This window comes from Cloeon dipterum, chromosome 2 (genome assembly GCF_949628265.1).
Source record: "Cloeon dipterum chromosome 2, ieCloDipt1.1, whole genome shotgun sequence".
NCBI classification, from domain to species: domain Eukaryota; kingdom Metazoa; phylum Arthropoda; class Insecta; order Ephemeroptera; family Baetidae; genus Cloeon; species Cloeon dipterum.
Genome location: NC_088787.1, coordinates 16219665 through 16237797, shown reverse-complemented (window position 1 = coordinate 16237797; position 18133 = coordinate 16219665). Strand labels below are relative to the sequence as shown.

Here is an 18133-nt window from a genome sequence, read left to right as displayed (position 1 = left end):
AACTTTTATGAAATGCGTCAAATGAAAGGAAATCTGCGAGAGGATTAGTTTCATGTGTTGTGGCGAAAACACAAAGGTGAGAGCAACTCCAAACTCATAACACGCACACGCTCTACTTTTCCAGAAGGGGAGTGCGGGTCCATTGTGCGAGTGATTTTTTCCTTGAAAAATGTTTTCCGCGCGAAAGCGGCTTAAGCGGCCTTTAAGGCGCGCGTGGCAAAATTAAATTTGAGATAATAAAGAGACGCGCAGCAGGTAAATAAGTCGCTGGCTCATGCAAGATGACAGCGGCGGCGGCGACGCTTTCATGTAGCGCTGCTCAATCAATTTAACGCGTCTCTTCGTGTTACGTATCAAAGCGCGCCATGAATATTTCAAGCGGCAAAAGTTACAAGAAGAGAGTGAGCGCCTCGACTTGGCAAGCCTGTCATCTCTGGTGATGAAAAAAGGGAAAAAGTTGCTCAGCGCGCTGCAAGAAGTGAAAGAAGAAAGAAAGAAGACAATGATTGCGCGGTGAGCAGGTGTGAATTGTCACAGAGGCAAAAATATTTATCACCACCGCGTATGAATTATAAAACGAGAAAGGAAGAGCAGAGCCGACCCAGCACGGCTGGCAGGCAAAGGAGGAACGAGACGTGTGCGTCAGCGATCCATTTTTGAGTTATGCGACCGGCACGACGCGCGCGCCCGGCAAACAGCCTACCCAAATCTGATTCCAGCCTCGTTCAACGTTCAACGCGTGCACAGGCCGACGAACTGGGTACTCTGCAGACGTTGCTCATCAAATTTAAAACTAGCTCGAAAAATCCAAATTGCGAGATGTTTTAGAATATCAAATTCTTCAGTCGCTCTACTCGCAAAAATTCACAATATTAACATGTGCGTATTGATCATAATTCGAAAACAATAGAGGATTCTCCGATGTCCATTTTTAAAGAGATCATTTTAGTTTCCTAAATAATAAAGGCCAGGGTGACGTATGCAGATATGCACTCTCTGCCATACAGCAATTGAAGCTACTCTTTTACTATCCGTGTATTAACACCAGTCACATTGAAACAAAATTAAATGAACAATATAAAAGAAACGTGAATACATTTCAAAAATGTTTGCTTTGTGAATTGTATGTGTTTGTTTGTTGCAGCGGGGGCCAGATTCGTGCGACGCGCAGATATGGCATCCGGTGGAGTGTGGAGCGAAAAAACGGTCACGTGAAAATGCGCGAAAAGAACCGAGTCTTCGTCAATATTGTGACATAATTTGCATTACTTGTGCTAATTGTGTCTTTTGGATCGTATAAAAACCAATTCTTGACACTCGTACGCGAATCCAAAGAGAGCACACATTTCCCACAATCAGACGCCAACTTGGATCCGCGCAGTGGGAACCAATTTTATCGCACATCTAGACCCCGCTGGTTTGTTGGTTGGAATTGGAATTGTGTTTATTTGCATACATTATAAATTGCGAATGAACAGTTTCAGACAACCAGAGTGAATTCTATGTAGTGACAATAAATGTATTGCTTTTGAATGTCAAGTTGGCCACTGGAGTTGAAAAAGGATTAAGAAATGTTAAATGTTCAAATATAGTCAATAAAGATTATGAATAATATTATGACTGTACATATTTGCTCCACGACAACACAGTCGGGTCTAGAGAACATTTTGTTTCTCTCACAGAGAAGATATCAGCGCCCACACATTAGACGCATCATTCTACAGCTACAACGATGTACTTAAATTTGGTGAGTTTTTATTATCTGCATTTGTTTCTAGTAGATGAAAAACTGTAAAGTATGGTGTAATCAAACTTGAATATTTCTTCTTCTTATTTAACCAAAGCTGAAACATTTTCAGGTTTCTTTCGTTATTTGGACTCTTCTTCTGTCTTCAGTAGCAGCTTCTAATTATGAAAACCAGTCGGAATTAGATATTGATGGTCTTCTGGAAGTAAGTGTCCTGCAAAAATTCTACACAGGTTTCATTTTGTAAAAAGCATTTCACAATGAAAATTGTAAAACAAATATGACATCAAAATCATTTTCTTTTTTGCGTAATAGGTGGCATATCTAAAAACAGACCTTCGCGACAAAGACAAGTTGATCCTCATACTTGGAGATGGCCGAAGAAGCAGACTTAGTACAATTTTGCGACAAGGCATAATTGGCAACGATGAAGCAGCCGGAAACGACGATGATGCTATTTTTCCAAGCATCGATTTGGACCATGAGTCTGGGTGGTGGATAATTGACTGGCCTGGATTTCAAGGCAACCGCAATATCAGTTTGGATTTAACCGCTGGATTCACAACCAAACTAATTTTTGACTCGGCTAAGGAGATGAAAATTTTAGTTTTAACATCACCCGACGAATTTAGACGCAATACAATGACACGGACGTCTTTTATCCTTTTACTGCGAAAAATGCTGGGAGTCATTGGAGAAAACTATGTTTCATTCAATGAATCGATATTTTTCATAGACACACCAATCCCTGATATGAAAACGGACGATGAGATGCTTTGGTCATTCAGAGACTTTCTCCGCTTGACTTTAGTCATGTCAAACAAGATGCCAGCGTTTCTTAGTGATGTTTACGTTAAATACGGAATAGCTTTAAAAAAGCAATTAAATGCGCTTTTCACAAACGTTCTTAGCCGAATAGCATTTTATATTTTTCTAAGACCAACTCAACATAGTGATTCTTGGACAGCTTTTGAGATGAAAGAAAATCGTGAGGAGTTACGAAAGTTTGTCTATGAAAAAGGGCAATTCTCAAGTCCTAGCGTAGGAAAATTCCACGTAATGGTAAGTGATGAAAGCCGTAACTATGTCAAGACCCACCTGGAGTCATTATTGAATGAGACAAAAATTGAGCTCTTATATATTGTTATTTCAGACGCTGTATTTAGGTACGAAACAAATGAAGGTTTATTAAACCCGGTCAATTTTGATGACTGTGTTGATGATAATTGGAAAATGGGGGTGAATACGTATTGCTATGCGTTCATCAAGAAATTTTTAAATATGACACCTGAAATGTTCCTCGAGTACATTGTATCACTAATGGATGAAACGTTGCGGCGTAGTTTTAAGTTCGAAATAAAAAAACGAGAATTTTTGATAGCGGTAGCTGAGGGCGACCCTGACGTTGATGAAGAATCTAAAATCCTTGAGACGCTGAAGTTGAGAATTTGGAACCGGTTTCATGAATTTGCATCGAGAAAGAATAAACAAACTTTCTAACTGTATTATAATGGAAATTTAAGATTGAAAGAAGATATTCATCTGAATATCATTAATTTTTGTTAAAAATAAATTTTTGTTTGAAAATTAGTGTATTCTTATGTTTCAATATTTCATCGATTCAATTGGTAGGAATCAAAAAAGTTTAATAAAGCTATAACAATTAATATTATGCGAAACTTCTATTTTGTAGCTATTTTGTATCCCCAGCACTTTCTTTAGGTATCGGGTTTTGACTCGCTCTAATGTTTCAAAATCATTAATAGTAAGATAAGGCCAAATAACTTCTATGCCATAAGAGGCAGTAGGAGAAACTTTTAGGTCAAAGTGTTTAACTGCCGTTTCAACGGAAAGTTTATGCAAGTTTTTAATACTATAAAAGTTGCCATAAGGGCTGCCCTCACTCGTTTCTCCACATGCCTACCAAAGGATAATCCTGATACTTGAAACATAACACCCAAATAACAAAATTCTGGGACAAAATCCACATTCACACCTTCTCATTCAATTTTCTCATTCAATGCATAACGACCTCGTCCCTAAATTTCTAAATTTCATTGCCTTACATTTATCTGAAGTTTAACTGAAGACTTCTACTTTGTAAGTATTCCTTAACAGCCACACATGCAATGCACAAATCACTCAGCCATATTATTTAAACCATGTGATTAATTACTATGTCTACACTAATATGTTATTAATTTTTGGCCCAATGAATGGGGCTGCAAGAGTAACTGAAACCTTAGAACTGAACTGTTCACATCCAGGAGAAGTAAGAGAAATATTTTTCTTTCCGCACATCCACACTAATAGCTATCAAACCTAAAAAATTGACAAATGTTTTGCATACTTTAATTTGTCTAATTTAACAAGTTTCAATTTTAACGACAAACTACATTAAAAATACTAAACACTAAATTATTGTCATTTTCACTGACGAAAGATAGAATATAATGAAAAATTGGTGAAATTTGATGATAACTATAACGCAGCTATATTTTATTACAACTCTATCATTACATTACAACAAAAGTAGGCATCAAATCATTTTATTCTTCTCAGGGGACATGGCGCTAAAATGCGATAAAAGCTGAAATATTGAAAGTGCATTTGATGCAGCCGTAGACGAATGCATTTTTGATGAGTTCGAGTTAAACGTGGCGTGAAGAATCCGCACGGCGACAAGAGCCAAGCGATGTTTTGCGCGAAAAGACTAATTGAGTTTGGCCCAGCGAGTACATTGGCTGGAAGGAGCGGATAAGGAAAAATAGCGAGAAAGGAGAGGCAGGCAGAAAAGGAATGGCTATTGCAAGACAAACGACCTGGCCATTAGGTGGTGGTTTCTCGCCACCCCTAACTGCGAGCTAAGTTGCGTGCGAGAAAGAGCCGCAGCCGAGCGAATTGCCATTAATTTAAGCGGCAGCAGATTTCAAGAAGAAAAAGAAGAGGGAGTGTGCGCAAAAGCTGCGCGAGGGCGAGAGAGAAAGAGAGAGAAACACAGGCAATTAGGCTGCAAATTGATTCAAGAGCCACTTAGCAGACGGAATGAATTTATCCCCGTGTCTTATTAGCGCGCAACAAGAAGTTGTAACGCGGCGGCGTTTTATTTTCATCGCCTTGAGAGCGCTGTCCCCCCATTCATCATCGCGCGCGTCTCGCAGACTTTATTAAAAACGCTCTTGAAGAATTACCTCTTGCATCTTGCTTTAATGAAAAACGCAGCCAGGTGACGAGTGAGCCAATAGAGACCGACTTCAAAGGCACCCGTGCGAGTTAGCAAAGCGAAAATCTGTAAAAATTAAGCCGCACTTCACGCTGGGAAAATCAGGCATAAAAGTGCTAAGAAAACGCGTGTTCAAAGGCGGTTTCCTCGTTTCGCAGATCTCTCCTGTACACCACAACCACGCATGAAGAACAAAATATGCGTTTTATCCAATAAATTATTAGACATCAATGCGGTTGCGTTTCCTTGATGGTTAACGTGGGTTAAAGTAAACTAATGCACGCACACAGCAGTCAATAATGCGGGATTGGTGTCTTTGTTTGTCACATAGAGGCAAATTTTTACTACCATGCAACGTTTTTGACACGCGAGTGGTTTCGAAAAGGTTAAAAAGACGGCTCTACGAGTTCAGCACGGACGTGGGACAAGAAAAGGACGGAGAAAAATGTCAATACGCGTCCTGCGGTGCAGGCAGGACGTCGACGAAAAATGAGTTTTGTAGGCAAAATGCAAAAAAGGCCGTGGCTGCTCGAATATTTTACAAATGGCTCGCAGCCAAAGCGCCGAAGAAATATGCCGCTAAGCAAAGGCAATTCTTTAGCACAACTTTATTGAAAAGTTCTTTCTGCCAGCCAATGGACATGATAGTGGTAAAATGGCCCGGCGTCGATAATTTATTACGCCAGATAGTACTTTCTATTTGTGAGCTGCTTAAAATTCTGCGTGACAGAGGGCGGAGGAGAAACTGCGCCATGCGCTGGTGCGTGAGTAATCAAGCAGCAGATCAGCGAGCGTGCTGACACATTTCCCGACCATCTCTGGCTGTCGTGTTATTATTTCACTCTGTGTGTTGATTCATCCATTGTCAATATTAACAGAAGGAGTCATCACCACGAAAGGCAATTCAAGATGCGCCCGCTGCTCATTGACGCCAGACTTGGCACAAACAGTGTGCCACAGAGTGCCAGTAGAATAAAATGATCTCTGCGGAGACTGCGAGAGACATTCGCCCAGACTTCCGCACGGAATAAAAGCCGCCCGTGTATAGTTGAAATTGTACCGAGTATCTCAGTCTACACACCTGAGAAAAATATGTCAACTCCATGACAAATAAAACTTGGGAGGAGTTTCCAATTCAAGAGGCAATCATGACGTTTGCAAGCAAAAATCCCATTGATAATATGTATTAATAATTGAAGCAATGGATGGATTAACCCGCGCGTGGGATGAAAAATTTGCATTTGATAATGAGACAAAATTTAATAAAGATCCTGAAAAAATAACTTCCAAAAAAATCCTCCACAGAAAAAAGCATAAAATATCATTTATTTTTTTCCACAAGAAGTTTTGTGATTGAAAACTCAACAATTATTCAAATGATTTGCAGCCAACATCCACGTCAGTGAACCACTTTTATATACGTAATTAATCAATTTCACCACAAATTAATATTCGCCGTTCTACATACCGCCAGCCATCCCTCAAAAACTTTGCACCAAGTGGCCGGAATCAAGCAGAATTATTAATCAATAATTTTTCAGCTCTCCCCCTCTGATTCAGGAAGATGATGGAGAAAAATAAGAGACGCAGGGAATGGAGATGAAGAAATTCCCCCAAATAATCTGCTGGCAGCTCCTTTATTTGGATCGTTTTGCTTGGCAAAGGGTCCTCCTAAGTGTTATGTGCGGACCGGTATTAATGCCGCGCGCGCCACTCTTCCCATTTTTTGTCGCATTAGCGGCCACACTCGCTTAGCACTCGTGCTGCCCGCTGTATTTCAAATTCCTCGGAGATTTCGCGGGCAATTTTTTTCCTTCTGCTTTAATTCTGGCCCCACGTTCTCGCCCGCTGTTTCTGTTATTGTGAAAGCTGAGCGGACGTGCTCCTGCATCTTTTTATTGCTTCGCAGTCTCCGAGAGACAAAGAGAGCGAGCGAGCGCTGAATTCATTCAATTATGTGTAACCGAATCGGAGGCGACTCGAATTCGCAATTCGCCCCAATAAGTTGCGAATTGGGCACTTTTGCGCAAGTTTGTGCGGTCGCTCTCGTGAAGGAAAATTGCGATAAATTACCAAGTCTGGAAGAATAAATATTTAAAAACGAGTTACATCAGCAGAAAGCTTTCCCTCCTTGCATTTGGACTGCTCTGCTTGGCATGAAAAAGTGCCAGACTCCTTCCCCCTGGACCGGCGCACGTGGGGGCCGAGTCCAATTTGAATAATGGCACGACTGACCTTTGGTCTTGACGCCACTCGCCTCTCGAATCACAATCTCGGCGTTGTCCTCTCGCCGCCACTGCACATGAGGCGTTGGGTAGCCGCGCGCCCGACACGTGAGCTTTACGGTGCCGCCCTCGGGCACCATGACGTCGCCCGACGTGTCCTCGTTCACGATATCCGGCGGGACGACCACGTCCAGGTGACCCATCTGCAATGAAAACAAACAAAGGTTGAAAATATCGCAGAGGGTGGGAATCAGAAATAAAGGGGGGGAAATTCACATTTTTAGTCGTTGAAAAACTGCGGATCAGTTTAATTGTGGACAACATGAGCCCAGTTGTTAAACAGTTTCGCTCTTTTCAGACATGTTAACTGTTTGTTAATCCAGACAAGTAACAATCAAAAGCTGGAACGTGTTAAGCGAGGAGAAGGGTTTTATTTTAATTATAAACACATTTTTCCATTCATTCCAGCTCTGCTGTCAGTTTCCTGATTTTATCAATGATGGTATTGTCTCTTTCAAACTCTCCTGCCCACTTCCAAAATGCCGAAAAATAAATGTACGCAACGTTTTGATAGCAACCAGCATATATGCTCGTCTCAGCGTATCTGAAAACCTAGAAAAAATAATTGGGAAATTTTGTTTGTAAAATAATGCAAAAACACCGCTGGAAAATTTAAGATTTGTTAACATAAATTTGTTGCATCTGTTTAGATCAGATGTATCACTACGAACCCTAAGTCATTTTTAAATGTAGATATTGAGGTGAACGGTGTGAAAAGTATCAAATTTTGATAAAAGAATTAGTTTAAGAGAAGCAGCAAAGAGTTGTAAAAATTGATACAAATAATGATTGAAGGATTAGTGTCGCACGCATAACTTCGTTTAATAAATTCATTCATAATTTTGTTGCAGAAACTGCAGACATATTTCAGTAGTTTAATAATTAGCGTAAATTTTCATTTTAAACTAACAGAATATCTCAGCGTGGGTTAGGCGCTTTTATAAAAAAATAACCATGCCGCATTTAAAACAATATTTAGTAAAAAATCTAGCGCGGAACTTATTTTTCTTAACTCCACACCCCAAAGTAGATACACAGATCACACGCCATACCAATAAACAGAATTTCAATGCCTATTGAATTGTTCTTCATTGCTCTAAAGTAAAGCCGATGAAATAGCTAAATAAATATATTTCCAATTTGGCAGCGTGCAGCCATATGAAAATGAAAGTTCTTGACGGCTCGGGAAACAGAGTGTGCTTCAGATCAACGCCAGCACCGCGTAATTGACAAATTAGCGAACAACAACTTCGCCTGCACACTTGATCAGTCAGTCCTCGAGCAGCAAATTCAATTTTCCGACGAGGAGCGTGCTGGTAAAAGGGCGAGTGGTTCGCGCTTTTGTTTCTCTGCGGGAATCGTGCAGCTGACTGAGAGCGCGTGTTTTTCGGTCCCGGCGGCCAACGCGATGATTGCCCACAGTAATTTGGCCAGTATTAGCTGGCTGACTTTGTACCTTTGCGCGCGCGATTAGCCCATTTCGGATTCAGTTCACATAGCGCGCGAGTGTGCACTTTTCGAGCTCAACAAGCAAAACGCGCGATTGCTTTCACTGGTGGTTTGTCCTCTGCTGCGGGATGCGCAAATAGCAACACAGACGGTTTGCTTTGGCTTCTACTGCCGCAAAATTCAACGGCAAACACGCATCCACGTAATTTGTTTGCGCGGCTAATTGTAATGGCAATACAAGCTGAATGCATTGGATTCACGGGCTCGCAACCCATCATTTTGAGAATTGATTTTTGATTGGAATCCCTTGCAATCAATTGTTTGTCGTTACTTTAGCAGATCAATCACTGACCAACGAATCGAGCAGCTTTCCTTTCCAAATTCTAATTTATAAGCAGCGATCTGAGAGTCTGTTACCATAAATTGTTTGCAGTCACGCACCTAAAATGGCTTTCCTTTCAACTTGTCAGATTGAAGTACGAACAACCACAAAAGCTGAAGGACTGCACTTTTACTAAATTTCCCACCCTCCACAAAAACCACCCCCGGTAAGTGATTGGAAATCAGCAGTTGAGAGTTGTTTTCATTTAAGTCCGAACAGTGAGATTTTGAGGCGACTGGCGGCGACGTGCCATTTTTCTCCTTTATCACTAAAACCCCCCTCCATACAGATTTACCCTTATAACCTGTCTTACGATGACAAACTGGGAGGACAGGAAAAAGATGAACTAATACATGACTAAAATTTAGGATTAAAAATTAAACCAATAATATTTTGGGCAGTGTCTTCTTGAGTGACTTACGGCTGAGATTAAATCTACATATAAGGAAATAGAGTTTTAGAATGTTTAGGACTGGTATGAATTTATTCATTGAAAATTTTAATATTTTTGGCATCTTAAAACCTGCGATAGGTGCAGCTCAAGCTAGATTTTGATCTAAACTCCTTCATGGTATTTAATGAAGATACCCAAACAGAAATTATGACAAGGGATAATTTCAAATGTTTGCCATTTAGCTTGATTTGAACATTACTTATTATCGCTTATTATGATGATTTGGGTATTTCAGCAAGAAAAAATATACGTATTTGATTTTAATATGAAATGGCTCAAGAGACGAGAGGTCATCATCATAAATAAATAAAATAAACAAATATCAGTCAATAAAGATTATTAATAATATTATGACTGTACATATTTGCTCCACGACAACACAGTCGGGTCTAGAGAACATTTTGTTTCTCTCACAGAGAAGATATCAGCGCCCACACATTAGATGCATCATTCTACAGCTACAACGATGTACTTAAATTTGGTGAGTTTTTATTATCTGCATTTGTTTCTAGTAGATGAAAAACTGTAAAGTATGGTGTAATCAAACTTGAATATTTCTTCTTCTTATTTAACCAAAGCTGAAACATTTTCAGGTTTCTTTCGTTATTTGGACTCTTCTTCTGTCTTCAGTAGCAGCTTCTAATTATGAAAACCAGTCGGAATTAGATATTGATGGTCTTCTGGAAGTAAGTGTCCTGCAAAAATTCTACACAGGTTTCATTTTGTGAAAAGCATTTCACAATGAAAATTGTAAAACAAATATGACATCAAAATCATTTTCTTTTTTGCGTAATAGGTGGCATATCTAAAAACAGACCTTCGCGACAAAGACAAGTTGATCCTCATACTTGGAGATGGCCGAAGAAGCAGACTTAGTACAATTTTGCGACAAGGCAACGATGAAGCAGCCGGAAACGACGATGATGCTATTTTTCCAAGCATCGATTTGGACCCCGAGTCTGGGTGGTGGATAATTGACTGGCCTGGATTTCAAGGCAACCGTAATATCAGTTTGGATTTAACCACTGGATTCACAACCAAACTAATTTTTGACTCGGCTAAGGAGATGAAAATTTTAGTTTTAACATCACCCGACGAATTTAGATTCAATGCAATGACACGGAAGCCTTTCATCCTCTTAATGGAAAAATTGTTGGGAGTCATTGGAGAAAACTATGTTTCATTCAATGAATCGATATTTTTCATAGACACACCAATTCCTGATTTGAAAACGGACGATGAGATGCTTTGGTCATTCAGAGAGTTTCTCGGCTTGACTTTAGTCATGTCAAACTCGATGCCAGCGTTTCTTAGTGAGGTTTACGTTAAAGAAAGGATAACTTTAAAAAAGCAATTAAATGCGCTTTTCGCAAATGTTCTTGGCCGATTAGCATTTTATATTTTTAAAAGACCAGCTCAATATGGAAACCCTTGGGAAGCATATGAGATGAAAGAAAATCGTAAGGTGCTACGAAAATTTATCTTTGAAAATGCGCAATTCTCACGTCCAAGCGTTGAAAAATTCCACGTAATGGTAAGTGATGAAAGTCGTAATTATGTCAAGACCCACCTGGAGTCATTATTGAACGAGACAAAAATTACGCTCTTATATGATAAAATTTCAAACGCTGTATTTAGGTACGAAACAAATGAAGGTTTATTAAACCCGGTCAATTTTGATGACTGTGTTGATGATAATTGGGAATTGGGGGCAAATACGAATTGCCATGCGTTCCTCAACAAATTTTTAAACATGACACCTAAAATGTTCTTTGAGTACATCGTATCAATAATGGATGAAACGTTGCGGCGTAGATTTAAATTAGAAATAAAAAAACGAGAATTTCTGTTAGCGGTAGCTGAGGGCGACCCTGACGTTGATGAAGAATCGGAAATCCTTGAGACGCTGAAGTTGAGAGTTTCGAACCGGTTTCATGAATTTGCATTGAAAAAGCATAAACAAACTTCCTAACTGTATTATAATGGAAATTTAAGATTGAAAGAAGATATTTCATCTGAATATCATTAATTTTTGTTAAAAATAAAATGTTGTTTGAAAATTAGTGTATTCTTATGTTTCAATTATTCATCGATTCAATTGGTAGGAATAAAAAAAGTTTAATAAAGCTGTAACAATTAATAAATGTGCGAGACTTCTATTTTGTAGCTTGAAGAGATACTCGAGATACGCATGTTTTGCAAACAATTCTGCTAATTAGTGTCAGCGATGCATGGAGCAGTAATAATGCTGCTGCATCCAACTACAAGTGGAGCAAGCATGCAGACAAATCATTACTTTGAGTGGTTTCCAACTCTGCTATCCGCTGTGAAACCATTTTGATCCAAATAGACAATGATGGTTGTGTTTGCGCAAATAAATTTTCCACTCTCGGCCGCATAATCGATTCGCATGCACGCAGGGAACTGGAATATATAAAGTTACATGTTTATTTGTCTTGTTTCAAAGGGTATACATGTTGCGCGCTCGCTGAAATCCTATTTCGGATTAGTTGTTCACGAGATTTAATTTAGAAGATTGTTTCCTGCTTTTGATGAGGCAACAGAGCTTGTTTAAGCGAATCGTTGGCTGATTTACATCTCATACGGTGGATATATGTTTGAGATTTCACTTTTTTCTCTGGATTTGGATTACGCTAACTTTAATTCTTTAAAATGGGAAGAAACACGAGTTCCAAGCTGTTTCATGTATTTTTCAGTTTTACTCTCTAGTTAAAATTGATAAAATTATAACAACTAACAATAAACATCAAATCCGTCTTAATTAATCGACGCTAATCTAAGGGAGAAAATATAATCGTGTATGCAAATTTCTAATTAGCTGCAAGGAAAAATAAACCTTTTTACGCTTTTAATCTCGGGTGCAGATAAGCAAGAAAAAGGCAGAGAAAACCCCATACAATATCTCACCACCTTAAAAAAAAGAAATTTACTCTTTTCCGTAGTGAACGTCACTCGCAATTCATTTAAAAAGACCACTCGTCCCGCTCCCTTGCGGGCCTTTTGCCGCCGCTGCGTGGTATTCAGTAAAATGCTGTTCTCCCTGTATTGCTCACGGTGCAATACGTAGGTTAGTGTATGGCGAGCTTTCAACGTAATTACAAAAATAAGCAACAAACAACGCAGTGGCGAGCAGATGGAACGAAATATTACGCTAGCCGTGCTTCCGAGCAAGCGTTTGTCCTTTACTTAGCGAAGAAAGAAGTGCTAGCTCGAGTAAATCACTTTTACTTTTTGCACCTCCACTTATTACGAGTGGAAAGGACAATGTTGATCATCTAAAATAATCGAGGCAGGATTAAAATAATGCGGTGAAAGATTTGAAAGCAAAAAATAAACTCATAGCTGATAAGAAGACAAAAAAACTGGTTTTCCTGATCCCAATAATTTTTATACACAAATATATCTGTCAGTTATTTTACTAGAGTGTATTGATCTTGTCCTAGTTTCGTGAATTTGAACATGATTTTTCTGGTTAATGCGTAAATTGTATTTCAGTGTAGACCAGGAGAAGATAGAGCAACCCATAAAATCGTCTAATTTCGGCCACTTGGGGCCAGTCTGCGGAGGTCCCACGGTCTGGACGCGTCGCCAATTAGGCGTGGGCAGCGAAAAACGCTCGGCAGGCGAGCAGGGAACACAGCAGGTGATTGCAGTTTGAATAATATACATGCGGCAGGATGGCTAAGAGAAAGTGCGAGAGAGAGAGAGAGAGAGAGAGAGAGAGAGAGAGAGAGAGAGAGAGAGAGAGAGATCGGGAATCCTCCCGGCTGGCAAGATAAAGAGATAGCAAATCCCATCAGCGCGACGCAGCCAGTGGAGAAGAAAAACTGTGGCTCTAAACGAAAATCAAGTCATACACGCTGAATGAAAAATCAATGCCCATCCCAAGCCCGGCCGCGTGTATTCAAACTCGACACGGTGCATTTCGCTGAAATAAAGTTCTTAGTTGAGAACAGAGCAAATCCTGCGCGCGTGTGTTTCCCTTTCTCTTATTTTGTCGTCGGCGGATATCTCACTTGGACGCTCTCGCTGTCAGTGAGTGCTTTTCGCAAGAAGTTTACTGCTTCCTTCGCCCCTTCCTTATTCTCATTGTCCGCCTGACTCGAGGATATATTTCACACGGACAATCTTACGCATCGCTGCAATTTTCTCATTTGTATGCGTGAGAGAACTCACTGTTTCTATAAGCCGGCTCAAGTTATTTCCAACATAAAACCACGCTGTTAAATTTCATTACGAGCAATCAACTGTATCGTTGGAGTACTTTCTAATGCAGTCTGTTTGCTCTAGAGGACTATACGAATTAATTCGAAGCACACCGCTTAAGTCAATCAAAATCTCGTTAAAAGTCCACGGCGTTATCAGTTGTGTCATTTGCACTTTGTAATCGGGCAGATCAGATTTTAAAATTTAGACAAGCGATATTATAGTGAAAATGCAAATGCACACGTTGCGCTACATGCAAATCAACTGAATTCGGGCAAGTTGGGCCGCATCAAAAAATGGAATACATGAATAGCTTAAAACTCATTCTCATTTTACGCGACCGCAGCGGGAACGCCTCGCAATTAATCCGCTTAATTTCACCAACCACCCAGGAAAGCGGTGTCGATTTTAGGATAAAATGCTAATTTGCGACGCCGCCGCTTGTTTGGTCATAACTCGAGCTTTTCGACGCAGCGACACCCTCCATTAGATGCCAATTAGGCTGGATTAAACGGCACAGAGCAGGGTGGAGGCGGTGGTGGCTGCGGTTCAGGTGCGATCGCGAGGAGATCAGCGCCATTTGTCAAATTCGGAGACAACTCGGGCGCAGCACGTGTCGTTTTGCGTTTTTCCGGTGATTTGCGGTTGGCACGTGATCGGCATCCGCCAGCGCAGCGCCCGGACCCCGGACGGAGCCTTTTGCCGAGTGGTGCGTGTTTTCTTTTGCTGACGTGCCGGTTAATGACTGCTAATCGCACTCCAATTCGCAGCTCAAATTCTGGCGCCTGTTGCTGGCGTGCAGCTGTCAGTTCGCACCAGCACTTACTTAATGAATTAACCGGCCCAACTTCTTCCACCGCGCCTCCTTATGATATTATATTTCGCCCGCCCGCCTGCACGACTTTCCTTTACTTCTTCTGCTCCCTTTCGTTCTTTTTATTAAATCCGTTCGTCGGCGAAGAGTTTGAGTGGTGATCTAAGCAGTTTTTACAGCGCGATTTATTATTGGATCAGAGCAAAATGCGCAGGCCGGTAGGGACGGACTGCTGCATAGCTTCGGATCGGAGTCAGCACCGCGGGGTTTAGTGCAAATTGAATCCACTGATTTAAGAAGTGCCGTGCCGCTTTATCTGCACCAAGAGCGGATATTCACTCTTTGTGGAATTTCATGCGCCGGCAGCGCGGATTATTAATGATCCCTAAGAAACGTGGTTTTGCTCAGTTTGAGGCCATGCAGTGTTTTATTTTGCACACTTGGCTTTATCGCCATTTAGTCTAATGTATTTATCTGACTAAGCGGATCAAAATTAATTTCCTCCGAAATTTAATAAAGGACAATGAATTCACTGGAAATATTTAAATAAATTATTTTTTGATTGTAATGGCAATAAAATCACCGTGGATATAATTAATTTAAAATTGAAAAATTGTGCTTCTTATCCGTCTCTTCTAGATGGTTTATCTAATCTAGTTAGTCCAATCAAAGCAGAATTTAGGGCTATTTCATATTTTTACCCAATTAAAAGAACATTTTGTTAATATTAAAAATCATAATTCAGTCCGTGCCTTTTTCAACCAACTCACCGGTCGCAAAGCCTCATCTGCCTTGGAAGTCGATGTAAAATATTGTGGCAGCACTGCAGATTATGATATTGGTAATTGTGGATTGTTGTTTGCAGATCAATACCGCCGCGGCGTCTATCTTACTCTCCCCCTCTTCACCCTCGTACTCTTATTAAATCATCTGCATCGAGAGCACTTGCTTTGGAGAATGCGCGCCCGGCATCGAAAAAAGAATTCCAAGCGGTGCTCAATATTCATAGATGCAAACTCTGGGGCGTATAGAGGAATAGCCGCCGATCAGCGTGTGAGGGGGCACTATTATTCATTATTCAAAATGGCCCGTTGCAGTTCTTTGCACGTCAGTTGGAAATGTGCATTTTATTATCCGCCTTGTGATTGTGATGATATTTATGTCTACGCCAGCTCGGTGGATCCGTATAATAAATAGCTGATAGTTGGCGGAGTATGAATGCATAATAAATGCAAAAAGCAGCAGGTAATGTCGGCCCACAGGTAATAAAAGAGCGCCCGCCGCATTATGCACTGTGCAGAGCTGATTGACTCTCGCAACCCCGATGGATTTGAGAGGCGTTCGCTCACCCTGTTCGTCTTCATAACGACATTTTCAGCTTTTCATGCGCAAACTGGGTTAATTCAGCATCGGAAGAGATGCATTAAGAAAGCCTTTGTGGTGCATATAATGGAGTGAAATTGCTTTCAATCAGTTTTTACAAGCGACATAGTTTCTCGAGTAGTTTGAATAATTTTCTCGGCTTGATTTAGTTTTGCTTTCCCTGGACTGCCAGTGACGTATGATTGTGATGAAATTGGAAAATTTGCATACATAAACATTGGAGGTAAATGAAAACTGTATAATATGCACTATGCTTAATTTGAATCTAAATTTAATCCGTTAAAGCGTTTAGCTCACAGATCTGAATTTTTTTCTCTTGGTACCTTGGGTTACTAGGTATTAGTTAGAGGTGGCGTCAAGTCTTGTTGATCATTGCATTATTAGTTCTGCCGGTAATTTTATGAGAAGTTTCATTTACAGTGATGCATATTACTATTTAAAATCATGGGATTTTAATTTCAAAATAAAATTAAGTCAATGAGAAAATATCATTAAAAAATTTCCGCTATAAATAATGTGATGGCTAAAAGTTTAAATCTTTGAAAAGAAAATTCCCTTTTGAATCACGCTCAAAGTAGCATTTTTAAAACCTCTATTATTTATTGGAATAAATAATTAAATTTAAGACAAAGAAATAAATACGTATAGGTTTTATTGTTAGTGTATATAAAACTAAATGGCTCAACTCTGATAAAAATTGCAGTTTTTCTTAAATTATAAAATAAATACTTTTATGAAATTCGAAGTTAAAAATGGCACTTACCTGGCTCTGCATGGGATCGGTGTTGATCTGGCACATGTAACTGCCGCGATCCTCCTCCTGAACGCCCTTGATGTGCAGGTTCCAGGTGCTGTAGTCATTGTGCGAGACAGCCACGCGAGGATTGTGCGTGATGACATGGTCGTGGATGGCCTGGATCGCTTTGGTGTCCGCCTTCACCCAGCCCACCTGCAACAATGCCCACTTGATGAGCCGAGTATCGACCCAGATAACAGTCAAATGAAATGAATAAAAGACCGACAAGCGATGATGGGGCTGAAATACTAATCGACGATCACGAGCTGCAGCAGCAGAGGTGCGTCAGTCCCCTCTCAATCAACCAGATATTGATTCTCGATTTTTAACTCGCGCGCTGACACCCACGAAATTACTAACGCGCGCACTCTGACCACGTTCTGCACACCGGATTAGTATGCGCGACAACACGCGCGGATTGGAAGTTTTTAATTTTCAATAAAAGTTGGCCCGCGTGAGCAGCCTGATGAATAATAAATACACTGCTCTGTAATTAGCTCGCCAAGGTTTTGATGCTGCTGGCATACATGGAGTAGGGCTAATATTTAGACTTAAACTGGTCACAAAATCCACCAGCCTATATTCATGCGAGTTAATTATGTGTACTTTCCGTCTGCTACTCGCAATATTTGTGCCGGCCATGGTGGTTTTTGTTAGTGTTGTGTTATAAACATGGTAAATACAAATGAACGCACAAACGTCAATTTGATTGTCCCTAGCTGTAATTTGTGCTGGAATGATGAACAAAATCAACAAGTGAAAAGATCGTCAAGCATCTTTGCTTGATGGATTTATGACAGTTAAAAATGATTTAAAATTTTCTTCCTGAAGCTCAGATGAAATTTTGGTTTAAAGTCAAATAATTTAAGAACCAATAATTTTGGTTCTCTATAAAAATAAGAAGGTGATACTTTAAAGATGTTGAAGGTATTTGCTGTAGTGCTCTAGCAAAAAGCAGAGGTTGTTCGCGACATGCAAGATTCCAACGCTGATAAACTGAGAGCCCACGTTTGTGCGTGTGCGTATATGGCGGAAAAGGCGGAAAGCAAAGGGCCAAAACCAATATTTGTCTTCATAGTAGGATTATTTGGTATAATGGCACAAAGGCCCATACAAAAATTAAAAATAAACAAAGCGAGCGAGGCCAGTGCGTCCGTCTGGGCGTCGTAAATTTTTGGCTGGCCGGCAGAGGAAAACAAGGGCAAAAAGTGCGGGGCATTATTGCGTGTGTGCGGTGTATGCGACGTGATTGCTGGAAAAGTGAGAGAGAGAGAGGGTGAGCAAGGAACGGCCGTCTGACGGAGTCTATTATTGGAGAAGGCAGTGGGTGCAGTGCAGACATGACAAACGACTGCAAACTTGGATCATTTATT

General features: G+C 40.3%; 1 protein-coding gene across 2 annotated transcripts in view; it reads right to left on the bottom strand.

Moving 5' to 3' along the window:
• Window positions 1-18133, bottom strand: part of LOC135935637 (lachesin-like) — a 102708-nt gene that overhangs the window by 9445 nt on the left and 75130 nt on the right. For both annotated transcript variants that reach the window (XM_065478116.1, XM_065478117.1), the window contains exons 4-5: window positions 16728-16913; window positions 7206-7398 (exon numbers count right to left, since the gene is read on the bottom strand). In XM_065478116.1, coding sequence (XP_065334188.1) covers window positions 7206-7398; window positions 16728-16913 — 379 coding nt within the window. The remainder of the gene's footprint in view (window positions 1-7205; window positions 7399-16727; window positions 16914-18133) is intronic.